The sequence below is a fragment of the Gymnoscopelus braueri genome (assembly GCF_963280865.1).
Source record: "Gymnoscopelus braueri genome assembly, chromosome: 18".
NCBI classification, from domain to species: Eukaryota; Metazoa; Chordata; class Actinopteri; order Myctophiformes; family Myctophidae; genus Gymnoscopelus; species Gymnoscopelus braueri.
Window position 1 is genome coordinate 12,084,561 of NC_137618.1, and position 18,787 is coordinate 12,103,347.

Below are 18,787 nucleotides of genomic sequence, written 5' to 3' on the forward strand. Positions count from 1 at the left end.
CTACTCTGGCTTTTGTGTGCAACCCAGGTTCAATATTTAGATATTTTGATCAGACACGCCCCCTTCCTATATAAACCCATCGTAAATTTTAACCATGGGATGCGACGCATTGAGAGCTTGTAGATCTGCTACAGTGTATTTTTGAAAAACATAAATAGAGACCCCAGTTTGAAAGAGGTTAAATATAGATCAGCACAGATGTCTTTGAAAACATGTGTACAGACTAAGCACAAAATCTTAAAGAAAGGACATTTACACAGTATTTAAGGCAAAAAGCAGTAACGGTAGAAGGTAACGGAGCAAAAAAGTTTGTAAGGAAGGAAGTAAGTTAGACGTATGTAGACAGATATGTAAAACCTGCATTATTGAACTGGAACAGGTTAAACGAGCGTAACAAACAACACGTTGAGCACTTGAAGCTGAAAGCTCCTACAATATAGGAGTGGAATATATCTGATTAACTGAATATCAAATATGTAGATATTGAATCAAGCAACTTAAAAAACTGTCTGGGGTGCACACGAAAGCCAGACTACACGTTAAAATGGCCCCAGAAGTGTTTTAAAGTGAAATACCCCGTAACCCATTTAGACCTGCGTCCGTTTTTAAAAACACTTTCTAAATCCTACCCTAAGTTTTCAGAATTCTTTTTTTTATTCAAAAATGTAAAAGAAATTGCTGTTGCTATATACCATCGCAACATCTAAAATGACAGGGATGCTTTCCTCGTTTTAAAGGTATAACAACATGTAGGCTTTCCCGGTCTTATTAAAGTACAATGTTAAAAATCCTGTCCTCTGTTGTTGTTGATGTTGCTTTGTGCCTCAGGGGCTGCCATAGAGGAAGTGAACAAGCACTGGGATTGGCTGCTACACAACCTGCTCCACTCTCTGTCTGTGTTCGAGAACAAGGAGGATGTGGCCAGCTTCGTCAAAGGCAAAGTTAAAGTATGTTAAACCACTTAAACCCTATACTCTTGGTGGACTAATACTAGACGCCTCCTTCTTCCGTCTACAGTGTAGAAATCGCCAGAAATGGCTTCTAGAATCTTTCACAGAATCGTGTTAGATTGTTAGAATAAGTGTTCGCTCTGTAATAATAGCAATCATTGCTTTATAAAGTCAGAGTGTTTGTTCATTGAAAACATTGAACATTTATTTTCTGTTTACTTAAGCGCTGGAGAGACCCTGTTAGTGAGCAAACTGTCTATAGCAATGATTATTATTGGAATATAGCTCTTTTAAACAAACTTTTTTTTATGTTAACACCTTTAGTATCACTGCTGTTGTTGGATTTGTATTGTGGCTAACTTGATGTAAAACATTCATCTGTAACAGCAAAACAATCTGAACAAATCTTAAAGGGCGTGTAGGTGGTATGTTTAAAAACTAAAGCTCTATAGTTTTATTGTAATCATTGCTATGGAGTGTTTGTTCAGTAACAGGGGTCTCCCCGTCTCTCCAGCTTTTTAGTAATCAGAAGGAAAGAAATCAGCTCGGGATACCATGTTCTATCCAATAAGGAGAGAGAACTCCATAAAGATCATTTATCAGCTTAAATTTCATAGAGCTCCAATTTGGCTGCCTGATCTTTTTGTTTCATCAGATCCAATTTCACTTGTTTATCCTGTCTCCTCTCCTCCTCCCCTCTCTCCTCAAAAGGGCCTGATAGCGGAGGAGGCCCGCGGGCGCCTGGCCGCCCAGGAGGAAGACCCGGAAAAGTTCCGCGAGGCGCTGCTGAAGTTCGAGCGGCACTTTGGCCTCCCGCCGTCGGAGAAGCTGGTCACCCACTACTCGTGCTGCTGCTGGAAGGGCCGCGTGCCTCGCCAGGGCTTCCTCTACCTCAGTATCAACCACATGGCCTTCTACTCCTTCCTGCTGGGCAAAGAAGGTCCGTCTCTGTTAACCCATTAAGACCTGAGGCCGCTTCTAAACATTTTCAAAATCCTAAAAAAAAAATCGGAAAAATATATTTTAAAAATAATTTTCAAGATTTTTCAAAAATAGCAGACCTAAAAGCTCGTAGCGCGGCACTCGGTGCCGCGCTATGAGCTTGTATATCTGCTATTTTTGAATAGCCTAAAGAAATCTAAAAGTGACACAGATGCGTCCCAGGTATTAATAAATGGACCCTATGCTTATTTTTTTTTTTTTGTTTTCCGGTTCAGGTAAAAAATTACGGAAGGGTAAAAACACTACAAGCTGCATAAGGCTGACCTTTTCATTGAGCTATATTATATACATATATATATTATCTGGAGAGAGGGCACAGAAAACATACCCGCCCATACCCGCACACTCATTTCAATGAAACTTGCTCACTTAGCGCATACAACCCTCTGTGATCTTGTAGATCTCACAACTTTTGAAATATTTTGAAGAACGTTAGGAAGGTTTAACGTGGTTAAGCCCTATGTACTTTGTTAGGTTTTTGGGCGGTGAAACCGCCCCTATATGTGAGGTTTGGACATCGACATTCGCTGCACTGTGATTGGCCACCATTGTACCCCCCCCCACCAATTGTACCCCCCCAACCCTGCGCTGTGATTGGCCACTATTGTACCCCCCTAACCCTGCACCGTGATTGGCCACCATTGTACACTATGGTGGCCAATTCAGGACTATTCAGGACTGTGATTGGCTAGTGTCCTATAAATAGGACTATGCACTTAAAAAAAACACATTTATGTTTTTTTTTAAGTTAGGGGTGTACAATGGTTGGTCCACAATATTACTTTTCTTTAAGTGAACTTCCATCACTGTGATGACCACTGTGACCACACCGCCCACTTCACACTGGGTGTGATTTTTATTTTATTTATTATATATATTATAATCTTTTGAAAAATGTTCACCCATAATAACATGCACAACAAAATAGTGACGCCAAGTTGAAAGTGGTTAATGTGTGCTCTGGCCAACTACGTGGTCAGTATGCCAGTGAAAGTACAGTATGTATGTAAACATTAAGTATGTTCTCTTCCTGCAGTCAAGTTCGTGATCCCCTGGGCGGAGGTGACTCGCGTGGAGCGCGTGTCGGCGGGCCTGATGACAGAGATGGTTCGGGTCAGCACCAGGCAGCGTCAGAGGGACTTCTCCATGTTCCTGAACCTGGACGAGGCCTTCGGGGTCATAGGTCAGCTGGCTGACATCGCCCTCCGAAGGCTGCTGGAAAGCGAAGGACTGGAGCTGGACTATATCCTGCAGCAACCCAACCGCATTACTAAGAGGTCAGGGTGTGTGTGTGTGTGTGTGTGTGTGTGTGTACTTGTTTTACTATACTTGTGAGGGCCAAATGTCCCCACAAGTATAGTAGAATTTGATAAATAGACAATTTTGTCTCAGGAGCTTGAAAAATGAATATTTAGACGTCCCATCTACAATTGTTACAGTATGTCGCAGGTTCCTGCACTGACATTTGTGCTAGGAGATAAAAATATATCACTGTAAACAATCCGTCTCCCACTCTCCCAAACATCTCCCAAAAATCGAACAACCCACAGAACATTTTGTGAAATCCTTGTCATCATCATCATCATCATAACCTTTATTTATACTCAGAGTACAGTTGAGGGGCAGGCCCTCATTTTCAATGTAGCCGAGAATACAGAACGCAATTCTCAACAGATAGTCATTCATACAGTATACAGCAATAATTAGAATACATGAATCAGAAGAAAGTGAAAAGTGTCTAAGCGGAAGTACAGGAAGTACAGCCAAAGGAAGTTATGTTAATGCTGTGTTTATATTCTCAAGGCATGAAAACTGTCGTGATTGGTCAAAAAAAGACAGCTTCCGGGGGAAGTACATTTCCTTGCTTTTCTCCTCGTGAGATTTTATACTTAGGATGTTTGAAGCTCACAACATGTTGCATTGTGAGCTTATAGATGAGCTATTATTGAAAAATATTTAAAATCTATATGAAATTTAATTTAATATGAAAAACCAAAAAGAGCCTATAATCACATGCCCAATATAGGGATAGCATGGTTAATGTAGTTAATATGCATGGTTATTGTAGGCCTTACACTCTGATTCTATGTCGAAGGGAGATCTTAAGTCAGGTACTTCCTGATCCACCATGCTCACTGAAAGTGGAACAAGGCATCCGTTCCATTTCCTCCTCTCGCCATACGTGTCCCACTGAAACTGATCTGCTTTACAGCCAAATGGTAGACTGAGTGCAGCCCACTCCGCTTTGCATTTTGTCCCTTGAGATGGGCTAGACTGTAGGAAAGCTGAGAGGGAGACATTGTAGGCGAGGGATCGGCACTGTTTTGATTGCCGGCCATTAGGTGGTAATGTTTTTAACGTGCGCGTTGAAAATCCACTGTGATGTTGATACAAGATTTGTCCTCTCTTTTTCATCTCTCTATTGCTCCTAAGGGACCCTTGGGAGCAATAGAGCAGAAACAAATGATCACAGAATGATATGAAAATGAGATGGCAGTTAGTCTCAAGAGATGAGAATGAACAACAAATGAGCAACAAATCCTGAGCTATGGGTCAGAATTCTTAATAGTGGCTGACAGAAAACGATAGACATGACAGCCAAGTAGTAACAAGTAGTACTACATCCTTGGTTGTAGTTTCTTGGAATTGAGCAAAAACAGCTACCAGACACCAAAGGAAGCAAGTCACAACATGTTTCTTAAAACTGTGTATCAGGCATAGCGGCCTGAAACCATTTGAGACGATGAGACGTTATCTTTTAAATTTGCCATTTGCATCTCTGTTTTATTTATTTTTTACCACTTTCAACCTGGTGTCCCTATTTTCTGAAATTCTTAAAATAATGTTAACATTGCTGATCTACAAGCTCACAAAACGTCGCATCACGACACGTTGTGAGCTTGTAGGGTATTGTTGTAATGTACACCATCGTACGCCAAAGTATTGAATGGGCTTCAAATGGTTAATTCAGGGAAATGTATGATTGTATCCATTGCATGCACCAACATAAGTGGTTCTCAAAGTGGGGTCCGGGAACCCCCAGGGGTCCTTCCGGTGGTTCCAGGGGGTCCCCAGCCAAATGTACAAATGTAGCCCAATAATTGAGAAATTGACATGCGAAAACAGCCGATCTATAAGCTTGAGCTTGGAGATCTGCTATTTTCGAAACAATTGAAAAGATTTTGAACAATCGGAGAAAGATTTTCAAAAATGTTCTCTCATGGGGGTCCCTGGCACAAAATATTTTCAGATGGGAGTTCTGTGGCCAAACACATGAATTTCCGGGTCACTGACATGAAAATGATTGAGTCATAATGTCACGCACGTGGCGAGGTGTGGACTGCTCTTGTTTAAAAGCTACTGCTCTGGGAGGTCTACACAACGTATCATGTGACCGTGATGAGGTCATAAAGATGTGTCAGCAGACAGCACCCTCGGGACATGAATGGACGACGCGGGTAGAATGCTGCGTCCAATTACAGTGTCTCTGTGAGACAATAAAGGTTTTTAAGTGCTTGTGGAATCTGAAGAGTTAAATGCATACTGCGTGATGTGCAGTTTAGACTGCAACAATGACAACGATTGTTAAGAGCACTTCACCCATCTTCAACGTATCTTCATGTAATTGGTCCTCACTAATGCTCATTGTAAGATGGTACCATCTTTATCTACTTACCGGTATCTATCTACTATCTATCTTCATCTGTCTCAAAGGAGGGTTGTGGACAGTTCAGGAACCTGCCTACCAGTGACATCATCGTTTGGCAGGTTTGGTAGTTTCAAACAAGATTTCAAAATTAAGTTTTTTTTTTTAATGTAAGAACCCTGGCTTTTATTTCAGCATGCTAACTTTGCATGCAGAGAAAGGGTGTTGTTGTATTACCTTGGAATACCCATTGATGATGTCATTGGTAAGTAGGTTTCTGAACTGTCCACAGCCCACCAATGAGACGTAGTGAGGACCAATTATACGAATATAAGGTTGAAAATAGGTGAAGTGCTCCTTTAAGACAACAAGCTTCCATTATAAAATAAAAGTTAAATATTTCAAAAAATATTAAACAAACTAGAAATTTGGCATTGATTAATCCAGCGGTTAACTAGATTAGCTCTGGACACACACACACACACACAGAGGTGGACAGACGCAGACCTCTTGTAGACTGCTAGTCTTCTACAGAACCACGCCGTGAAAATGGATAGGCCACATAGATAGCAGCACGTAGAACTGCAGAGAGCGAGAGATTGGAAGATGAGATTGGGTACATAATGGGTTTTTGTTTCTGCTGTGATTTCTGTTTGACTGTGAGAATAAAACAGAAGAATGATGGGCTGTGATGAGGTACATTGTCTCTGTCGGGTGGAAAGCTCATATGTCCAAAACCTTTCAGGATTCTAATTCAAAAATGGCAAAAGTAGCAGATCGACAAGCTCAAAACGTGTTCCGCTGTGTTCCGAGCTTGTAGATCTGCTACTTTTGATACTTTTGTGTGACGCAGTAGGATGATCAAGTAGGGCGTTAATATACAAAAAAACACAAAAAGTTAGAATATGGCGATAATAGGTTTCTGCCTGACAGCAACGATATACTCTATGCATAATGTCTAATGGGCTGTATGTGTGAATTGGAATTGAGCAAAATCAGCTATCAGACACCAGAGACACGGAGGCAAGTCGCAACATGTTGTTTACAATTGTCATCCATGGTGAACCGAAACCATTTGAGGCGATGAGACGAGTGGGAAAGTTCATTGACATTTGTATCATAATAATAATGTTATGTACAGTAGGCCTATGTGTGTAATAATTCATACAAAACATGCAGCTTTGATTGATTCAATGATTGATTGCATACTTTATTAGCAGGATTGTTAACAGTACAGGTAGTACAGTCAAAGGTTATGCTAAAAGGATAACGCAAAAAGCCTTGTTTCCATTGTGGTCCATTGTACTCAATTAATCAGTAATACATATAATAATACATACAATACATAAGCTCAAAGTGCTTTACTTTTTATTAAATGAAAACAATTGCAAACATAGATTAAAGGAAAGCAAACGAAAAAAGAGCGTGCTTTGCATTAAGAGAAGAAACCATGAAAAAAAGAAAACGTGCATAGACTGTAACAATGTCTGTATGCTATAAATCACAGTCTCTTTCACAGCAGATGGGAGGCACTTCAGTTGGCACTGTTGCATCCTGTGGGAAATTATTTGAAAAAAATAAATAAAAAAATAACTTTTTTTTTTTTTTTTTTTTTTTTTTTTTTTTTTCTTCACAGCAACAGGAAATATCACTCCTACAAGATTTAGACTCCAATCCACCTCCTGGTTAACTTATGACTTCAAAAACCTGTATCTCGGCTCCTGTGCACTTTTTTTTTTTACAATGTTAATTTAACTATTTTCAACTGGCTGCAACTATGGAATGGATTTCCGAATGTTTTAAATTTTTTCCCCCCGATTGTACGAGACCTGTATGTGTGTAATGAGGGGATCACCGTGAGGACGGTGATCACTGAAAATATTTTGTGACTACTTGAAAAAGGTTCAAAATGTTTAAAAAGTCCTGGCACTCAAAGTATAATATTTTAATAAACCTCTGGCACCCAATGTGTTAACCATGTTAGATTAATCAAAAACACCCGTCCTTGGTTCTGGTGACTCATACCGCCCCCCTAATACGTGAGGGGTCCGTGTTATATTACTTTTTTCATTTATTTTTTGGGCGGTGAAACCGCCCCTATATGTGAGGTTTGGAACCCCCCACCCATTGCACCCCCCCAACCCTGCGCTGTGATTGGCCACCAGTGTACCCCCCTAACCCTGCACCGTGATTGGCCAATCACATTCTATTCAGGACTGTGATTGGCTAGTGAAACATGACACATGTGCATAGCCCTATAAATAGGACTATGCACTTAAAAAAAACACATTTATGTTTTTTTTAAGTTAGGGGTGTACAATGGTTGGTCCACAATATTACTTTTCTTTAAGTGAACTTCCATCACTGTGATGACCACTGTGACCACACCGCCCACTTCACACTGGGTGTGATTTTTATATATTTTTTGGAAAATGAAAATAATAAAAAACAATAAAAAAAATTATGAAAAAAATTATCGGAAAAACACGGCCCCCTCACGCATTAGGAGGGCAGGGTGAGTCACCAGAACCAAAGACGGGTGTTTTCGATGAATTTAACATGGTTAAAATGGAGTTTGAAGTTACAATGGGTTTGTATAGGAAGGGGGCGTGTCTGATAAAATGAATATCAAATATCTAAATACTGAATCGAGCAACTTAAAAACTGTCTGGGGGGTTCACAAAGGCCTGAGTAGACGATAAAATGACCAAAAGTTTTTTTGAAAGTGAAATATCCCTTTTAACTCTCTCAGTGCCACGCCCCGAGATATCCCGAGTTTTTCCCGAGTACCCTTAGTGCCAGCACGAGAAATCCCGAGTTTTTACTTTTGACTGTGGTCGCGCTATTCTGTTTATTTTTCATGATCACTTTCGCTTCCTGACTCCTTCAGACTCATTGGGTTCCGGTTTCATGACGCAGATTCCGTTTCCGGTTCTCATTTTTTTCCCGCGGTAATTTTTGGCCAGAATAGGGAAAGTCACGGTTTTTCACACGGTATAAAAAACAAACGGAGAGGTCCACGTCTACTCTCTTTGGTCTGGGTGACGTTCAGTCATCGTAGTCGTGTATAACATCGTAATTTAGCCCGATCAACGATTGTCAAAAATGTCAACATCCGGTTATGACCGGATGTGACGTGAGCCTGTTTGGGAGGGGGCGAGTGAGCCAGCGAGATCATCAATGTGTCGATTTGTTGCTCTCTGCTGGTAGAACTGTATTAAGGGTTTAAAAACCCAATCAGATCATTTATTTGAATGAAAAATAAAATAAAACGCAAATTGCTGGCACTGGGGGAGTACTTTATGAAAATACTCTTGGCACTGAGAGAGTTAAAGCCCTATTTCAAAAATAATGAAAATGGACGATCTACAAGCCTTCTTGTATATTGCCTATTTTCAAAAAAAAAAATTTGGGGGGGGGGTTCTGAAAAATCTTTTTTCTTTTGAAATTTATTATTATTATTTTGGTAGAAAATGTAGATTTACTCACGACCCTTAAAAAAAATTCCGTGACCCAAAGAATGGTCCCTGACCCATTGTTTGGGACCCACTGCGTGCTACGTGTTGTGAGCTTGTTGGTCGGCTATTTTCGGCACGCGACACCGTCGTACGACGAAGGACAAACGAGCCGTCCTCTCACTCGACTGAAACGGATAAACGGAGCACATGTTCATAAAGCCCGGCCCTAGCCTTCACTGCATCCGAGTCCAGCGAGTCAGTAATCCACCTCTCCCATGTATAAACATTATACCAGTTCAGCTGGCTTGACCCAAACGGGAGCCATTTGTGCCCCTCCCCCACCACCATTCTTAGTAACTTAATGTAAATAAATACCTCAACCCCATAACAAGAAGTAAACAGCTGCCTGGCCTATTTATGATTGACCAGAATAGTCTCTGGACCGCAACGCTGAGCTTTTTAATGGTTGTCTGAAATACAGTGCGAGCTTGTAGATCAGCTATTTATTGCTACTTTTGCGCAACACTCGGCAAAGTACGGCAGTCATTTACGAGAGAAAACAAAACATAAAAAGTTGAAATATGGAGATGCAAGGTTTCTGCCCGACTGCATAACCTCCATCAGTTCCAAGCAGAAACGGCACTCTGGCTGTCAGTCAAATAGGTCAGTGCATTGCTGATCATAACCTAGAGGCACACAAATGTTCCTCCTCACGTGTATGCTGACGAAACTACAGGAACATGCAACAAAATGTCAGATTTTTTTAATTCATATTATGTTGTGGTTTCACTTTTGTTTTTCCATATAAATATATATATATTTTTTTTAACATACATAACACACACACCTGTATGTTATATCCCAGTGGTTCTCAACCTTTTCTGGAGAAAAAAAAAAGCATTCACGGCCCACTCATCTGAGCCTATCGACTGCCGTGTTAAGTGCTCAGATGGGTGGGCATTTTCAGAGCCTGTTTATTTTAACGATCAATCAATCAATCAATTGTGTTCCGGCTTGGATCAATGTAGCCTCGGAAACCCATGCCTTTTTTTTGTTTGATCAATGGAACTACTAACGTAGTATTACTTTAAGTTACTATTTATCGGTATCACAATGAAATCTCGGCCGTGACATTTTATTTACATGCATACTTAGCATTTGATTAATGTTGTATTTACGTTACCAATTATTTTCGGGCCCACTTGCAATATCCTCGCGGGCCACCAGTGGGCCGGGGGAGAACCACCGCCTACCCCCCCTGGCTCCCTTTAGGCTCTTAGCAGCGAGTGAACAGAGCATATGTCAGCTAGTTTTTGCTTAAAAAAATCCCCCAAGCCAGAGCTGCTTATTCTTCCCACCGAAATATCTTTCTAGGTCAGAGACTCTCTCACACACACACACACACACACACACACACACACACACACACACACACACACACACACACACACACACACACACACACACACACACACACACACACACACCATCCATGGATTAAAGTTCTCAGTCATTTGGTTTCCACAGAGGCCACCATGTGGCTGGTAAAGCCAATCCCTACAGTAGTAATACTGTAGATAACTTTTACATCAAGATTAAACAGTATTTGAAGTGATCAAGCTAGCAATACAATACATGCTCGGAAGCATCTTCCATAAAACCCTATTTGCTCTCGATAGTTAAAGCAAATTTTAAAGGCCTCAATCAATGATTTGTGATTGGTTGGCTGTATGTAGAACAGCAGGAACAGGATAAGAATGATAAAAAACAAAAACTTCATCATTTCACATCTTGTGCTAATTGTTAAGATATTGTGTGTGGGGGGGGGCTGCTTTCACCCTGTTTTGCAAATCCCAGATTGGGACTTGGCCTAACGAAACCTCTCAGTTGTGAGAATACTTTTCTTTTCATCACTGTCAGGAAAAAACCTCTCATACGTCCAAACCCGTTACTTTTCAGGATCCAGTGTAGTTATTATTTAGTCACAAGCTCTTGTAAATACTTTTCATTGGTTCAGTATTTATAAAACCCACAGACAGACTTATCTTCCGTTCTTTAGTTATTGGCAGTTGAATATAGCTTGTTTTCACCAAAAATGCAATCTGGGAAAATAAATCGGTGCTGAATGTATTTTTATAAATCTGATAACGTTAGACCGGACGGGCTGGATTTTTTTTTAGATCACGTGATTTAAGGGTTTTTTCTTCTTCGGGAGTCACTGACAGGTTGTGGAAGAGCTCTCTCTAACGTCGCCAAATGACGTCTAAAGACGTCAATGGCAGTTAAGCATTGGATTTGAAATGACGTCTATAGACGTCAATGTGTTAAACAATTTGAAAAAAATTATATACTATATTATATAATTATACTATATTTGCTATACTTGTGTGAGACTGTAGTCTGACTAAGTACGGAATACAATTACGGAAAAAACATTTTGAGAAGTGGAGATACAAGGTTTCTGCCTGACGGCAACGTTTTGCTTTAATCTCTGACCGCCGCCTCCATTGTTAGCGTATCGCTGTCTAAACTCTTCCCCGCTCCATTCCCCATGCAGGGTGCTGGAGGAGCAGATGTTGAGGGAGTACGTGCTGGCTCTGTTCCGGCTGCCCCGCGGCGAGAAGCTCTACGAGGTGGCGTCCTGCTCCGTCTGGACCCCCCACAACCGCCGCCACAGCGCCGGGACCCTCTACACCACCGACAGCTACCTGTGCTTCTCCAGCCGAGAGGAGGGCCAGTGCACCCTGCTCATCCCCCTCTCAGAGGTACACACATACACACATACACACACCCACCCGCTGGTACTCGTTGTGCAGAATATCCCAGTTCACAAGTTCAAAATGTATACACAATCTTTAGAAAATAGCCAATCTACAAGGTCACAATGTGAGCTTGTGGATCTGCTATTTTCAAATGGCCGAAATATATATATAGGGCTGAAGTGTTTAGTGTGTTTTGTAATAACAATCAAAATCTACAAAGTAACTCAAGTTTTCATATAATTGTAGTGGAGTAAAAGTACAATATTTTCCTCTGAAATGTAGTGGAGTAGAAGTAAAAGTATTGAAAATTGTAAATACTCCAGTAAAGTGTACTTAACTCATTGAGTGCCATTAACGTGTTTCAGCGCTATGGTGCAACGTGCCATTAACGTGTTTCACGTGTTTTTGAAAAAAAAAGAAACAAAAAAAAAATCTTCCTGAACCCAAGATATCATTATCTGTTTATTATTTGCAGCTCCATCCACTCCTTGTTTAACTTATAACTGAAAAAGGCTGTATCTCGCTTCCTAAGCACTTTTTTTAACTACATTTTAAATTTGAATAACAATTGTAATGGCCAGATATTAATAATTATGGCACTCAATGAGTTAATAATACCTGGGATTTATATAGCGCTTTTCTGAATACTCAAAGACGCTTTACATGTTGAACTAAGTAGAGCAAAATAAAAACAAAACAAAAACAAAACAACTTTAATAAGAGAATCTAGAGAATAAAAAGTTAAAAAGTTAAAAGGCTGCAGAGGGCCAGGGAATAAAACAAAAGTTGAATGGCAGTTGAAAAGGTGGTAGGAGATCAGGCTAGGTGGGAAAAGCAGTTCTGAAGAGGTGGGTTTTGAGGGAGGTTTTGAACACGGCAAGGGTGGGGGCGGTTTTGATGTGAGGTGGGAGTGGGTTCCAGAGGGTGGGTGCTGCAACGGAAAATGCCCTATCACCCCAGGTGTGCTTGTTTTTTTTGGTGGGGAATTTGAGGAGGTTGGCATCGCTGGATCTGAGGGAACGGGTGGGGACGTGGTTGTGAAGGAGGTCGGAGATGTATTGGGGTGCCTGGTGCTTGAGGGCTTTGTAGGTGATGATGAGGATTTTGAAGTTTATCCTGTGTTTGACCGGGAGCCAGTGGAGGTCACGGAGGACTGGTGTGATGTGGTTTCTGGAGCGGGTGTGAGTGAGCAGGCGGGCGGCTGAGTTCTGTACATATTGAAGTTTATTGAGGGTTTTGGCGGTGATACCGTGGAGGATGCTGTTGCAGTAGTCTATCCGGGATGAGATGAAGGCATGAATGAGGGTTTCGGCAGCGGAAGATGTCAGGGAGGGACGGACACGGGCAATGTTCCGGAGGTGAAAAAAGGCTATTTTGGTGATGTTTTTTACATGAGGGAGAAATGACAGGGTGGGGTCAAAAATTACACCAAGGTTGCGGATGTGGGGGGAGGTTTTAATGAGGGAGCCGTCGAGTTAAGTACAGTACTTGAGTAAATGTACTTAGTTACTTTACACCACTGCCCGCCTCAGTAAGGATCCTGAGCAGTATGTTGTTGCTGTCGGGGCAGAAACCTTGTATGTCCAAAACCATTACTTTACAGGAAATGGGGAAAGAAGAACCTGTGTTCAAATGGATCCGATGTAGTTCTTATGTAGTTCTTGTTAATACCTTCATTGGTTCAGTATTTACCCATAGACAGCCTTAACCACTTTCAAAATTCTTCCAAAGTAAGACGTCATAGACTGGCCTCCAAGTACTATGATAATGGGTAAGGGTACTCTGGCAATGGGTGCAACGCGTACAACAGGTATTGCATAACCAGAGGGGCATGCATTCCCAGTGGGGAACGGGCATCGCCCTAGTATATCCATATTTGGGCAAGATTCGTTGTGCCCGGCATGTTATTCTGTTGTGTGTGTGTGTGACTTCAGACCAGAGCTCGATCAGTGAGAGAGAGTGGGAAAGGGGGATATGGAGAGATAGGGAATGGTCTCTCACTCACACACACACCTGGGAGCTGCACAAAACAACCACAATCATCTGCTGTAGGCCACCGATAGGCTCCAATGGAACCATTTAGGTTAAGTATGTGCCTTGCTCAAGGTAATCTATTCTATACAGCAGCTGCTGGGAGAGGACAAATGTGGGCAAATGTATTGACAAGACCTATTGTCCACTTGGTCTTGGATTCACGCATTCACACACACATTCACACACCGATGGCGGAGGAAACCATGCAAGGCACCAACCTGCTCATCGGAAGCAATTAGGGGTTCAGTGTCTTGCTCAAGGACACTTCGACACTAACTCTTCTGGGGTAGCCCGGGATCGAACTGGAAACCTCACAGCTTCCATCCGGCCGCTCTACCGGGCACTCTACCCCTGAGCCAATGCCGCCGCAACCTTTACAATGCCACAGCTTGAAGCACTTGGCTACTGCCTGCTAGCCTGGTAAACCCTCCCTCCGGAAATCTCATTTCCATTTGATTTCAGGAGTGAGTCTGGCCTGATCCGCCTTTCTGCAATATTGGCTGTGCTGGAGTTGGGCGGGAGTAATACCGTTGACTGACAACCCCTTCAGCCAATGATAATTTTTCCCCTTCAGCCAATCAGCAGTTCACCAGTCTTAATGTGACGCGACGGGACTTTTGAGACAGCCATACCCAAAATGGGTTGCCTTATTCGGATAGAATGGTGTCACTGCCCGCCCCTACCGGTTCTCTAAATTTTTATTTTTAAATAGGCTTTGTCATGATTAATTGACCACATATATGAAGTTAAACAACTAAATTCTATCCAAACGATATCTTATAAGTAAATTCCGTGCCTCAAAATAGAAGTTAGAGAGCTTTTTGAAGTAAAAAAATAGCGGAGAATTGGCCGCACAAGAAAAAGATGGCTGCCGTTCGTGTTTTGGGCTCACTCGAACTCGCCACCTGATTGGCCAACGTAAGCTGTCAATCACAGAACAATGAGCGACGACGCTGATAGGCTCGGCCGTTTGGCATACACAGCCAATATTGCAGAAAGGCGGATCAGGCCAGACTCACTCCTGAAATCAAATGGAAATGAGATTTCCGGAGGGAGGGTTTACCAGGCTAACTGCCTGCCACCCACAAAGTGTAAATGTCAGAGATGCCAGTGAGAGGGAAGGATTTGGAGAAAGAAAAATGGAAATGTAAAAAGAAAAGAAAGTGCTAGCATTACGTTAGGGCTGGGCGATATGGACAAAATCAAATATGACAGGTTTTTATCAAATACCTCTATCGATATGGTATTGTGGGGAAAGGGATTATTATTAGTGCATTCACAAAACATTTACAGTACACAATGAGATTTTTGATAAATAATCATCAAATGAGCTTGTAGATCGACTAAATAATATTTATATTATTTATATTATATTTATATTGTATCATACAGTTAATGAGCTGTTCTTGGAAGATTTTCAACATGCCAAAGTGATTAAAACCATCATATTACAATATCCAAAACCCCAGACGATATCTAGTCTCGTATATCACAATATCAATATAATATTGATATTATTTCCCAGCCCTCTGTTATTTTTAAACAAATACAAAACCTGACTAGGCTAAACACATGAAGATGCCCTTGAATGGTTTGTGTGCTGGTGCTCTTGTGGCAGGTTTGTTAAACAGTCCATGTTGACTCTTCCACTCGCTGGTTAAAGTGTAACACGAGGACGCTGCTGTCAGGTTTACACAGTACGCTGCAGCAGGGTTTCTCAACCTGTGGCTCAGGACCCAAACGTGGGTCGCAACATTTTCTAAAAGGGTCATGGACAAGGGGCTCCCTTTGATTTAGAAATAAATGTGTCCTATCTGAAACCAGTTATGCAGTTGACCACTTTCAATATTTTGTCATTATAGGCAAATATATATATTTTTTTTTGCAGAAGCAGTCAATCTACACGCTCATAATGCGTTGCAGTGCGATGCGTTGTGAGCTTGTTGATCAGCCATTTCTGTGCCACACCATCATATGATGAAGTATAAAATAAGGCTTAAGTGGTTAAGAACACGTTGCTAAAGGCTACAAGAACACATACTGTAGAGCTATTGGCATACATGGTGTTAATGGGACTTAAATAGAAGCTCATGTGAAACTTTGCTGTTATGGTTGCACAAAATGTGTGTTACCATTTGCAAACGCATTTATACACACTGAGACACATTGTTTAAAAACAATCACAAGAGAATTAATCCAAACTACTAGAGCAAAGCTGGAGGACCTGATGGCTGTCTATTGTTAGTGTGTCAGTATTGTAAATGGCATCAGCTGGCATGCTTTTGCAGTGCAGTAGTTTAGCCTGCCCTTAGCTGGCAATTTTCACACCCACATGCACACGCACACACACACACACACACACACACACACACACACACACACACACACACACACACACACACACACACACACACACACACACACACACACACACACACGTGCACACGTATACATATACACAATGTGTTTGCACTTTGGCAGATGTTCAAATAAGGTCACTGTTCAAATGTTACATAACAGAGTCACAAGGGTGCATATTCCCAGGCTGACAGACTGATTGATTACATTGATTAATTGAAGTCCGTTAGTCTCATCGTTTATACAAGCCTCACTTGTGTAAATATAGTGAACAAACCAACCTATCAGTAAACACTGTTCCTATTTATGCAGGAACCCACAATAATATACTGTAGTGTACTCTATGTACAAACAGCAGGCTTTGTTAGCCTCTAAAATCCTCTTTTCAAATAACAGATCTATAAGCTTACATTTCTATGTATCTATAAGTTTACATTTTATTTTATTTTTTATATATATATTATTTTGTCAAATATATACCGGCGTACCCCAGGGCTCTGTACTAGGTCCGCTCCTTTTTTTTTACTCTGCACCAAATGTCTTCGCCGAAAATAACAAGCTCATAATGTAACCTAGATCAGATATTTTTGCCGAATCGCCCCCAGAATAGGGACGCTAGGGTTCATGTGGTTAATTGCTGGCTAACTCGATTCAATAGCCGTTGCTCATTTCAGTACAGCAGTTTCTCCATTATGTCTTTGCCACCAGGTATTGTCCATAGAGAAAGCGGAGAGCACCAGCCTGCTGCCCAACCCGGTCATCGTCAGCGTGCGCAGTAAGAAGGCCTTCCAGCTGATCGAGCTGCATGACAGGGATGATCTGGTGGACAGCATGAACTCCAGACTGCGCACGCTGCAGTGGAAACACGACATGTTCCGCAGCAAACCACATGGCAAGAGAGCACTGGTATGGACCTTGACCCCTAACTCTGTCGTTCTCAAACCTTTTTTTAATTTCAAGGACCCCCCATAACTCAGAGAGCGCGCAAATGGAACAGAACGGACCCGTAGGTGTCCGTTCGGTTCCATTTGCGCGCTCTCTGAGTTGCAGACCTGTAAGCGTCCATTTGGAACCAACCCAAGGAACCCTGAGGGTCCCTGGAGCCGACTTTGGGAACCACTCTCCTACCTAATCTGCCCTGGGCTATCAGGTGTTTCTATTTGATTTGATTATACTGTATTCCAGGAGACAGAGATTTTCGCCCCATCCTTATGTGTGTGTGCGTGTGTTTGTGTGTCTACAGGCTACGTCTGTGCACAGCTAATCTCGTTCATTTTTTTTGTTGCTTGCTTGTTTAAATTTGTGTTTTAGTCAAAGTTTTGGGAGAAGAAATGTCTGATCCAGGAACAAAACAAGGACACAGGTGTACACTATTTTTACATGCATAGATGATCAACAATAGCCTACTTCACTCTTTTTTCACTTTCATTTCCTCATTGTAGATGGTTGTAGTAGCTCATTGTTAATGCCAGTGCGGTGTGTAGTTAACACATTGAGTGCCAGGGTTTTTTTAAAACAGGGTACAGTCAGTGCCTGGATTTTTAGCCATTTTTTAACCTTTTTCAAGTAGTCACAAAATATTTTCAGTGATCACCGTCCTCACGGTGATCCCCTCATTACACACATAGAGGTCTCGTACAATCGGGGGAACATTTTTTAAAACATTCGGTAATCCATTCCATAGTTGCAGCCAGTTGAAAATAGTCGAAAATTGTCAAAAATACATACAGATAGATACAGGCTTTTGAAGTCTTAAGTTAACCAGGAAGTGGATTGGAGTCTAAATCTTCGAAAAATGATATCTCCTGGTGCTGTGAAAGAAAATAAAAAAAAGAATTAAAAAAAATAAAAAAATAAAATCTTTTATTTTTTCAAAAACGGCACTCCTCGTTTGGATTATGAAAAACGGTCCGGACCGTTTTTGGCACTCAATGTGTTAATCTATGCATGTAAAAGGTAACGTTTTTATGCCAACATTGTTCTTGTGAAACAGTTTATTGGGGAAATATTAATAAAGATTGCTATTTCCATTCGAAGGTGAGGCACAAGTCAGTGGCCAGTTTGCAGTAGGCTTGTCTCTACATTGTTTAAAATCCATGTACAGTATATATAGTCTCTGTCGGGTGGAAACTTCGTTTGACCAAAACTGTTACTTTTCAGGATTCAAATACAAAAGTATCAAAAACTGTTACTTTTCAGGATTCTAATAGAAAAGTATCAAAAGTAGCAGATCGACAAGCTCAAAGCTTGGGGATTGTGGATCTGCTACTTTTGATGCTTTTGTGTGATGCTGTAGTATGATCAAGTAGGGCATTTAAATATGGATTTTGGAGTTTTCTGCCCGACAGCAACTATATGTTTTATTTCCTTAGAGCAACCCTGCTCCCTACTACACCTTCTACTATGACACCATGTACTGTGATGACGACGAGGCGGAGGAGCAGGCTCTCCGTAACACCGTCAACAGTGAAGCTCTGATGACGGCCTTCCATCAAAGCCAGACTGGACCCGACAACGATAACGCCAAGGTAAGAGTCTGTAAGAGTCCCTCATCTAAGCTACAAGAAGTGATCTACA

General features: G+C 41.4%; 1 protein-coding gene across 2 annotated transcripts in view; it reads left to right on the plus strand.

Annotated features, from left to right (window-relative positions):
* tbc1d8 (TBC1 domain family member 8) overlaps window positions 1-18,787 on the plus strand; it is a 52,585-nt gene that overhangs the window by 10,889 nt on the left and 22,909 nt on the right. For both annotated transcript variants that reach the window (XR_013932033.1, XM_080412798.1), the window contains exons 3-8: window positions 829-947; window positions 1,662-1,890; window positions 2,989-3,229; window positions 11,614-11,821; window positions 16,919-17,116; window positions 18,583-18,738. Coding sequence is in view for 1 of the 2 variants with exons in the window: in XM_080412798.1 (XP_080268924.1) it covers window positions 829-947; window positions 1,662-1,890; window positions 2,989-3,229; window positions 11,614-11,821; window positions 16,919-17,116; window positions 18,583-18,738 (1,151 nt within the window). In the remaining variant the exon portion in view is untranslated. The remainder of the gene's footprint in view (window positions 1-828; window positions 948-1,661; window positions 1,891-2,988; window positions 3,230-11,613; window positions 11,822-16,918; window positions 17,117-18,582; window positions 18,739-18,787) is intronic.